General features: G+C 31.4%; 1 protein-coding gene across 1 annotated transcript; it reads right to left on the bottom strand.

Moving 5' to 3' along the window:
• Positions 1 to 516: 516 nt before the first annotated feature.
• Positions 517 to 11,141, bottom strand: LOC132749298 (protein crumbs homolog 1-like; the record flags this gene model as incomplete). The annotated part of the gene is given in 11 exon segments (XM_060739025.1): positions 517 to 715; positions 1,522 to 1,588; positions 1,958 to 2,175; positions 5,255 to 5,376; positions 5,780 to 5,902; positions 6,425 to 6,544; positions 8,323 to 8,445; positions 8,634 to 8,747; positions 9,160 to 9,273; positions 9,624 to 9,737; positions 11,046 to 11,141. Coding segments are annotated over 9 exon segments (1,138 nt in total), but the record flags the coding sequence as incomplete, so codon positions are not given.
• Between the last annotated feature and the right edge of the window lie 483 nt (positions 11,142 to 11,624).

Genomic DNA, 11,624 nt, shown 5'->3' on the forward strand with positions numbered 1-11,624 from the left:
TTTATTTGTATAATACTAAACTTTTTTTGGTTGGGTTTACATCGCACCAACACAGTCAAGGTTATTTGGCGACTTTTTCAGCTTTACTGTGGAGAAAGACCTCAGATGCCAGTCCGTGCATTATTTCAAGCACGAACGGGCACCTCGGTAGAACCACCGACGTCCCCTAAAGTGGCGGGATAGCTTCCTCACATGAAAGAATGCAAAGTCCCTGTCTAGATTCGATCCCACAGCGGTAAAGGGGCAAGTGATTTGAAGTCAACGACCTTAACCACTCAGCCACGGACACCCTACTATACTTTTTCCTCTATTTTCTAATCAAATAAATATACGATGAATTAGGTTGAAGATGGGTATAAAGTAGACACTGTAGAATTCCTTTACTTTTTTTCAAATAACTTCATCGTTCTTGATAAGACAAGTTGAGTACAATCTGAATGACTTGTTGTTCATACTTATGTTTATACTTAAAACTGTCGCCATTTCTCCTAACGTGACACTTATGAGATAACTTACTTGAGTCATAATTCATCGTATTTGCCGACGTGAAGTTATTACTATCTAATGTCATCAGTTTGTTCTTGTCATTAAAATAGTAGCCAGCTGCCACAATTCTATCAGAAAATGTCCTCCACGTGAATATTTCTTGGTCGTAGTTAAACATCATATACGTGTTGGATTCTGTCGCACCGATGACAACTTGAAAATCTGCAGCCTGTAGGTTTGATAAAAAATGTATAAGAAAACACTGAAAATGGCATTACTTAAATAATACTAGTACATATCATCATGCGGGACAATCACAATTTCAACATACAGAATTCACGAAGTCACGATTTCATCTTCACGAGTTCAACTTCATTAATTCTTTTTTTAAACTTCATGATTTCATCTTCGGGTATACACGATTTCAACTTCGTAAAGATAAAATTTTGAACTCGTGAAGTTCAAATCATGAAGTTCATGAAGATGAAATCGTGAAGTTCAAAACGTGAATTTGCAAAGTTGAATTTGTAAAGTTGAAATTGTGGATTCAAGAAGTTAAAATTGTGATATCACGATGATGATATTGTGAATTCGAGAAGTTAAAATGTCCCCACCGGTCTTTCGTAGAAATGTGTTTACCATTTCTGTGGAATGCATAAAGGATCTTGAATAAGTAAAGGTTTAATGCTGAATTTCTTCAACGAGTTATAATTTATACTTCTATAATAAACACACACGAATATGTTATTCTACTCATCACATACATAAAATAAGAACTGTTAACAAACAGTAAAAAATGATTGTTTGTATTGACGCGCTCAAAGAGTAACGCTATAACTTAGCGCGTCTTTACCTTATGTTTGTTAAATTAAACTCAAAGGATGGCAGGTCAAAATATATGACCGTGCACGACCGTGCAATTCTATTTTTACGGAGCCGCAAAAGCGGCACGGGTGTGTATAAAACTTCATTTTTATCGTAACAAATATCGAATGAAAACACCAATTCTCCATGAATAGTAACGATTCTACAAACCTCAAAATTTGCGTTCTGTGAGTAAGGGTAGGGTACGGCTCGCTTCCAAGTCACCACTATACCTGTCCTAAAATCCAACATAATTAGTAATTAGTTATTGCACATTTTAACTGACTTTTGTTCTTTATTGCTCATTTTAAATTTATCAGACTTTTAATTCTACAAATTCATCTTATGATGTGATGATTATTGATTTTGATTCTCTGCGTCTCTTTTCGTTTACAGTCTTATACAATATGAGTGCTCGTACAAGTTTCAACCCCTTACAGCTTCTATCAAACTCGCCTTCTAGAATTGCTATGAACATATCCACAACTAAATGTATATATACAACCTTTAATATATCAAAAATATATACAAACATATTTAATAGAATTTATATTCAAACACTTTAGAAAATTAAAAGAAAAACACGTTACTGAATTTCTATACGAACCTAAGGCTGTTAACTTGTAGATATTTAGCTACATTTTCAAGGTCTTTTCCACTCAATTCATTTGTAATTTCGACACCACTATTCGTTCCATGTATTTCAATATCCGCCCACAACGGTGCAATTATTGGGAATTCAAATCGGTCCCAGCCGCTAGATGTCACTGGAGGATATGTTTCGTTTATAACATTCCCGAAAGTTATATATCCGTTGATACTGACCTGCAAATTATATCCATAATTTAAGTATTATCTAAACTTTGAAATGTTTGTAAAAGTCGCACTAGTAGGTTCTGCTATTTTAGAAATAAAACTTTGACATAACAGGACAAAACTCTATGAATATAGGACGTGGGCTCTATTTAAATGAACAGAACAGAACAGAACAGAATTTTTATTAACGTATACAATACATGTATCTTGTTAATACAACATCAAATTAAATACATACAATGATAAGATGATAAGCACGTGATAAGCAAACATGTTTTCAGTGTTTCACAGAGAATGAACAAATTATCATATTTTTAATTGAAATAACTTCAAAGTTGGTGTTTAAAGAACCAGCGCTTTCTGACAATCGTATGTGGTAATTTCATATATTTAAATATAACATAAATATAACATATTGAAAAGCATAACTTCGATGTAAACATGTCAAGATAATACTCACTTAAGGGGAAAAAGTAAGAATCTTGATGCATATACGATTTCAAATAATACTGTCTAGTCTAGTAAACTTTTTTATTTCAAACATTTATTAAATTCTTTGCATTAAATCATTTCTAATTTTATTGGCTGAGCTTATGTATTTACTCAGATTGATCAGAACGCCTTTATTATTTGACTGTAGCAATTCTAGAAATTTAAACATACTAGTATGAACATAATAATAACGTTTAATATATTTAGTTCGCAATCCTTTATAACCTTTACATTTAAGTACAAAATGAAATTCATCTTCAATTTCGTTAATATCACATACTTGGCAGATACGTTCCTGTCTTTCCAATCTATTCCGGCCATACCTGGCAGATTCAATTCTTAACTTATGAGCAGATATACGTAATTTCGTGAGACAAATTCTTGAAGATTTACAGGATAATACATTAAGGTTATTTTCCATACCGAAGCTAGTTTTAACATATGCATATAAAGTATTCAAAACATTATTGACAGCTATATCAGCAAACGATTTTTGTTTAAAACAATCTACAACCCTTTGTTTGAAAATCGGTATAAATGTTTTTACTTCAAAACTTTGTGGACAATTCCAAACATCAGAAAATCCATATTCATTTAGCAAATTTAAACAAGGTATGCCAAGTTTTTTGTACCATTTAAATTACACTGTTCTAGCGCATTTTGATAAATACCTTTTAAAATAATATTATCTGTATTCATTAACTTAAACCAATACTTAATGATATGAACATATCTGTTAACATATAATGGATAGCGCCCAAGCTCACCATATATTGCAGAATTACATGCGCTCTGTTTTACTCCTAGTATAATTTTACAAAACTTAATATGAATTCTCTCAAGGTCTTTAGATTTAGAGAAACCCCATATTGGACATACGTAATTCAAAATAGATCCAACAAAAGAATCAAATAGTTGAAGCGCAATAATTGGATTAACATCATATTTATTAATATTATTTACTAAAACTTGCATAGCTTTTAACGATTTGCCTGCAATACATTGATTATTTAAAACAAATGAACCTGTATAATTAAAAACAACTCCTAAATAATTTAAATCATTTACAACCTCTTAGGGCTCATTGTCATAATTCCATTTCTCCCACATTTTTATCGGTCCCCTTTTCCGAAAAACAACAATTTTTGTTTTAATGGTATTTACCTCGAGACCCCAATAACAACAATATTCGTGTAAAGAATTAAGACTATTTTGGAGATCTTCTCGGGTTTAACCAATTAAAAAAATAAATGTGGAAGATTTGACGGAGGAAACAAGTCGAGTTTTCTTTTAATTATTATCATTATTATCTCTAACACATTCTTGTTGTTGTTTGCCAACCGAATTTCATGTGACATTGAAGACATTGTGTTTTTAATTGAAGCACAGTTTTCAAACGGAACCTCGATTGATGGTGGAGTAATTGGTGCCAATGATAGTGTGAAACATTCTACCTGTGTGGAACCCCTTTTACATTTTTCAGAGCTATTGATATAATAAAAGAAACCTGGGTTAAAATGACCTATTCATGGTCCTTTCTTTTTTTACTTATTTATATATTTATTTATTTATTTCTTCAGATATGTTCAGATAATACTGTGCCCATTTTTCTCTCTTAAATTTCTTAAGATATTGTAATCAAACTTCTATAGATTATCGCCACATATTGTAAGGTTTCTGTGATTCTACGCGTACGGTCATTTTGGTGAAAATATGGTCCTTGATTGTAGTGAATTTTGCGACCCAACTGTTTTTGTGTACAATAAAATGTAACCTTAAATTTGGTGCTTATTTCAGTCGTTTGGTAAATAATTTCAAAAAGTTATTGTTATGTATGCAACATATTACATGTATATAATTTATATCTGACCAGTTGGTATTTCCAATATTATCATTGTTCTATTTTTAGAACATAAACTACATGTATGTACTAGAACTTTCTTAACTGTTGTAGAAAACTCATGCATTATATTTAGATAGAAACTTCCGGAATGATCTTTATTGTTGAAGTTGCTAGATTATGATTACTGTAGTAAATGGAAGACTATTCTAGAAACTTCTTAGCTTGATATATATAGAAGACATTTTTCTTTCGTATTACCTTTTAAGTCATCAGTGATCTTTTAAGTCATCAGTTACCTTTTAAGACATCAATATATTTGGAGTATTATTCAACTTGGAAATTAAGTGATTTATTGGAGCTTGGATTATTTTAAAATAGTTAAAATTATTCTTGTGGATTTTATTGTGGGAATTTATTCTAAAGTGTTCTTGGATTTAACTTGGATTTAACTGTGCTATTCAAAAAGGATCATTCCAGGATCAGACTAGACATTTGTAATTTACATTTTTATTTGGACTTCAGGTATTTGTAAACATAATTTGTTATTTTATTTTTCTTTAATAATTTTTCTGTAATAAATTTGTTATTGTTACAAGTTTGTTGCTGGCTTTTCTTTCTCGTTACGCCTGGCTCGTAACATTATTAAATTTGACTCTAATTATCATGGTGAAAAATAGCTCATTTGAATGAACTCACATTACTTACAGTTTTCTAGGCCGACGATAGTATAGCAATATAGTATATTAAACTTACGTAGAATTTATTGTACATTCGGCCAAATAATGATAAGCTTTTGTTTACATGGTAAGGACCGAAAATCTCATCGTCCCCAGACTCTGTGTGTCCCACATTAACCTTCGCTATTAAAACTTCCTCTGCAAATACAGTAAGATTATTTGAAATTTCATTCAATTATGACCTAGAGCTCACATGACTTGTCATTAAATAGCTATCAATTAGAAAAGACAGATTTCCCATTTTTGTTCTACTACTTTGAATGAGAAATAAAACTAATTGGAACTGGCCTAATTTCCGACAATTAAGTATGTATACCTTCGGTAGGTTATCACAAATGTGTACAATCCGTCTGAAGTTTAGAAAACCGTATTTTAAGAGCTGATTTTAATTATATTAATATACTGAAAATGAAACGGAAATAGCAAAGAAGCCAAATTTCACAAAGCTTACTTTATAAAACGATCAAGCTGGATCAAACTGATTGGATGACAGTGAATATGATGTCATATTTGACAATGAATATGATGTCATATTTCTTACCTATACATTTATGATACCCGTCACCACGGTAACCATCTTTACATTTACATGTATAACTTCCATTTGTATTTGTACAGTTTGAATTACTTGCACAGGCTGAAGCTACCTTACACTCATTAATATCTAGAAAAAATACCGAGACATTAACAACATTATGTTTGAATCTTAACGTACCAGCAGAGTACTTTACAGTTTTCTTAGAACGAGTACAATTTATAAACGTATAGTCTACCGTAATAAAAAGAATTAGAATAAGTATACCTACATCAAATTTGTAATTCTTGATTCATGAATAGTTTTTAAGAAAAAATGTTATTTTACCGGAGTGCATTTGAGCGTTGCCATAGTAACGATTTACGACTTTTGATAAGTTAACCATGCTATTTGTTATTTGTTAATCTTAAAATTTATTAAGTGAAATAATATATGAGTATTATAGTACAGGGTTATAACAATGCGCATAAATCGTCGTTTGTATACATGTATAGTACTTTTATTGTTACGAATTAATGTGAACCGCGAAAGAATAATGCACACATATATATGCAGAGTGCACAACAAGTGCAATTACTATTAATGGCAACGTCTCTCTATTTTTAATCTAAGTACTTGTGTATATTAGTAAAAGAAAAGCTATGCCATTACCTACTGAACATGTGTCGCCTGTCCACCCCGGGGCACAAACACATCTATGATCTCCGGGAGTGTTCACACATGTAGCATTGTTAGAGCATACCGTGCTGTCAGGAACACATTCATCTATGTCTAAAAAGACAAATTATAACGAAAAATATAATAATTAGATAAAAAAGATATAATAATTAGATAAAAAGATAATCAGCAAATCCTATCTAAGATATAATAATTAAACATTACTTTTATCCTATTAGACATAAAGGACCAACATTAGTTTCACGTCAAGTCCTTTCACGTTTTAGATATTCTGCTTTTAAATTAATGATGAAAGAAGGAAGATTTAGGAATATTGAAAGAAATCAACGATTTTGATTAAAATGCTATATGAATGTAGTAGACTTTTTACATGCTTGTCCGTATTACATTGATCTACGAAGAGAATAATTACCTAAATATTACTGCGCTTGGCCAAATGTACAAAAATTTACAATGTTAATGAATAACTCACAACAGAATTTAATAAAGAAATTATCTAAATTTATTTACTATGCAACCTTAGCTAGAGAAACAACTAGAAGCTAATTCCAACTAATTCAAACATTGATTATTATAGTCTTAATATTAATTTTGTTTCATGACTGTGATATTACGATATATGTAATATTACTTTTCTCGTATTTAGATGTTTTATTCACTTGTTAATATGTTTATATGTATGTGTACTCGCCATTATTGTTTATGGTAATAGATATTATGTTTGTTCTTCTTGAAAACAAGTTATATCAGTAAATCGTATACATGTATTAGATATAACCACTAACAATTTTAACATTTACCGTTATCATTAATGAAAAGTCTATTAGACATAAAGGACCAACATAAGTTATTATAGCAAATCGTTTATTAGATATACCCACTAACAATTAGCTTTTTCATTAATGAAATATTTATTAGACATAAAGGACTAACATAAGTTATAGCACTAAAGACTTTATTAGATATAACCACTAAAAATTAACTTTATCATTAATGAAATGTATATTAGACATAAAGGACTAACATAAAATACATCAGTAAATCCTTTATTAGATATTACTAATAACAATTTATTTTTCATTGATGCAATGACTATTAGACATAAAGGATACATATAACCACTAACAATTAACGTTATCATAAATGAAATATCTGTTAGACATGAAGAATCATCATAGTTATGACAGCAAATCTTTTATTAGACATTAAGTGTATCATTAATGATATTACTATTGGACATGTGAGTAAACACAAAATGATAACACTATTTAATCAAACAATCAACAATTTTGGTTCAATAAAATAATTTATGGATAAAGAAGCTGTAATGACTTTTAAAAAATAATCATCAATAAAATTATCTAAGACGTTCAAAAATTATATTCGTGATTTTTTTTCTCAACTTTATTTAGTCGATAAGAATTGTGCTCAAATTTTCTGACACATGACCTACGAAAATTAACAATCAGGATAGTATTGTGACAAATAACCATTTCTTTATTAAGCAGTGTTTTTTTTGTAATGATTACCTCCCCTTGTAAACATTTATTTTTGTGTACGGTATAATATATTTCGACCTAGGGTTTATTATTATGTTAATAGTTCATGTTAATAATATCAAAATTGAAAATTTATTTGATGTTTCGTTATTATTATTGAAATTATTAAAGTATCATTAAAAGTATAGAGCCGGGCCAGCCTAAACGTTCTCTCTATAGTCTTGGTAGCTCAATTTTGATATTCTGATACTAAAATCCCATAAAGTTTGAATGGACTCTTCCAAATTCCAACATGGGCAAATCCATTTTTAAAAATCAGCAGGTTATGGTATAAAGAGATTTGCTTTTATTCAGCAGTAATAATATACTTACCATCACACATATATCCGTTACCAGTAAACCCTTCCCAGCACGTGCAATTATATCCTCCTTCTGTATCCGTGCAATTTGCATTCCTGTCACATTTATGGGTCTTTTCCTCACATTCATTTATATCTGAATAACGAAACATACAATCATATATTTTCTATTCCAATAGACGATTACTATTTTGAGCTACGAGCTAAGGGCATTAACGCTGAAACGTGTGTATTGGAAGAATTCAAAAACATAAGAATTATATAATATCGTATTTTTTACAATATTTTTGATATACCCACTTTTTAAATAAAATAAAAACTCACTGTCACTGCAATCGTGTCCCTTCCATCCTGTCGTGCACGTGCACGTGAAATTGTTAACTTGATCAATACAGGTGCCATTATTGAAACATTTTTCACCCACGCAGTCATTTATATCTGGAAAAAATGATATATACAATATATCATAAACTATTGTCTTCAAAATCAACAAAAGAATTTTTGATTAAAAATAATGTTTAACACGTACATGTAGGCAGTGTTGGTTTTTTTTTTGTTGTTTCTGTTGTTAGTTTGTTGGGGGGGGGGGTGTTGGGGGGGGGTTGTTTGTTTTTTGTTTTTTTTTTATGAGGGGGGTTCATTTTCACTTTTCCCCCTTCTTTTATTTAAGAAATCTCTGTTTTTATTCACAATTTGAATGCTTTGGTAAATTATAAAGCATGGACTGTAACATATGACCCTTTAACCTGCTACGATAAAACTGTCGTCCAGACATATGAAGAAATATGTTTACGTTACCGTTTAATTTGCTCATGAGGATATTATATAAAGTATTTTAAATAAAACACACCATATTCACAATTTGTACCATTGTACCCAGGGACACAGGTACAATTATACATATTGACCCCGTCGTTGCATGTAGCGCCATATTTGCACGGGTCGCTCGCACACTCGTCGATATCTAAAATACAGGACTCGTGTTTTTATCATCTTAAATATATGAAGATTTTGTACCAGATTTCGTTGTGGTTTTTTTTTTCTTTTTTTTCTTTTTTGCTTGTTCTTTTTTTTAAGCTAAAGATTTCGCAGATGGAAGTAAAAGATTGGGTTAAAGCTGTAAGAACACTGAATATGCAAATCGAATTAAAACAGAATTATAAGAATGCATATATAGATAATTACTTACAGACATAAAGCGAAGAAAAGCAGCTTATAGATAGAAATACATTAGAAATTTGATTTTGATTTTTAAAGTCAAATGACGTCGGAAATTGTTTTCTTACTTAATCTTTTTTTCCACATTTAACTTACCAACTGTACAATTTTGGCCTGTATAACCCGCTTCACAATGACATTCATAGGAGTTGACTAAATCTGTGCAATTTGCTCCATTCTTGCACGGATCACCCAGACAGTCGTCGATATCTAGATGAAAGGTGAGTATTATAACACATAAAGTCAGATCAAGAATGGTGATTTATATATATATTATTTAAGCAAAAGCAAATATGATCTTTTTTGGAGATTAAAAAACATGGCGGTGTTAAACTGCCCACACCGCTGCTCTTTCCTATATCCTCCAGTTGCCATCACACGCCGCCATTATCTCCCCAATACAAACCCCTAAATTTATCACTTTTGATTAAATTTATCGGTGACCCAAAAAAATGAAATTTAGATATCGTATCAAAATATAACATCTTTTCAGAGTACGGATATTGAAAGGGTAATGTCATTTGGAGAAGAAATTCAAAATTGTCCACAAATAACGTTTTGTCGTTTTTGATGCGTCTCAAGGGCATAACTTCATCACATAAAAACATATGAGCCGCGCCGTGACAAAATCAACATAGTGCGTTTGCGACCAGCATGGATCCAGACCAGCCTGCACATCCGCGCAGTCTGATCAGGATTTACAAACCGTATTACAAGTAGAGAAACTAATAGCGAACAGCATGGATCCTGATCAGACTGCGCGGAAGCGCAGGCTGGTCTGGATCCATGCTGGTCGCAAACCCACTATGTTTTTTTTTTGTCGTGACGCAGCTCATATGTTACGCATATTTTCATGTTTTACGAAGTGTCACGAGACAGATGTTTATCATTTGATAATAAACGGACAAGTAACAGAGTTCTCCTTCCCCACCCCTCTAATCCAAGACTACATCGGCACATACATGTGTTGTTCGTTCAGGCGGGGCATTCCAGTAAATTAAGCAACTAGTATTAAACACAACTCTTCTGTTGTGATAACAAGATAAACAGTATTCAAAGAATACATAAGAAACAGAGAATAAAATAGTTGCTGTATAGTTAAAGCTACTAATTTTAAGCTACACATTTTAAGCTACACATTTGTTGAACATATACGAGAAGTGTGGTGAAGCGGAAGCCTTCATCGTATTTTATTCATCAACAGGCGGGCTCATAGGCCTACCAATGGAGTGTCCATGGATTCTGTACCAGAACTAAGATTATTCGACTCTGCAAGTGACTCACAACTTCTTTTCATGAAAAGTTTCGAAACAGTGTTTGAGGCAGAATGACATTATCATGCAAGTATTGTTTTCAAAGACAAGGAGAGAAATTCGACTATTCATTATAATAAATTCCATATATAGTTTCATCTTTGTCCAGTCCAGTGTTTGCAGAACATAATAATTATACCTAATACATATTGGCATATATGTGTATATAAACTTGAAAACTAAAACTACATTTAAATATGCATACTATGATCACAAAGAGTTCCATTAAACCCTGGTGGACACTCGCACGTGAACTCGTTGATGCCATCATGACACGTGCCGCCGTTATTGCATGGGTCGCCTTCACATTCATCTATGTCTATAAAGTACAGTGCATGTATATAAAAAGTCAAATATATATGTAAAAAGACACAAAAACACAAACAAAGACATAAATATATATGACTTTATAGCTACAAAGAAAGAAAATGATACAATCCATGCAATGAATACGTGTCGATGTAGTAAATAAAGAAATAAAGAGTCAAAAATATAGAGACAAGATGTACAAACTGCAGTGGTTTTAATATATAAACAATACTGGCAATATTTTCGCGCGTATTAAGCGTGGAGATTTGTGACACAAAATTATAAAGGTCTGACACAAAAATAACGCAGTATTTGCCAAGTAACATAATATGGCACATGATAACGCAGTATTTGCCAGATAACACAATATGGCGCATAATAACGCAGCTTGAGGCAAAAAAAAACAATATGGCACAAAATAACGCAGCTAGACGCAAAATAACACGATATGGCGTATAATAAAGTATGGTACAAA

The sequence above is a fragment of the Ruditapes philippinarum genome, unplaced genomic scaffold (genome assembly GCF_026571515.1).
Source record: "Ruditapes philippinarum isolate M1 unplaced genomic scaffold, ASM2657151v2 ctg22231_1_1_1_1, whole genome shotgun sequence".
NCBI classification, from domain to species: domain Eukaryota; kingdom Metazoa; phylum Mollusca; class Bivalvia; order Venerida; family Veneridae; genus Ruditapes; species Ruditapes philippinarum.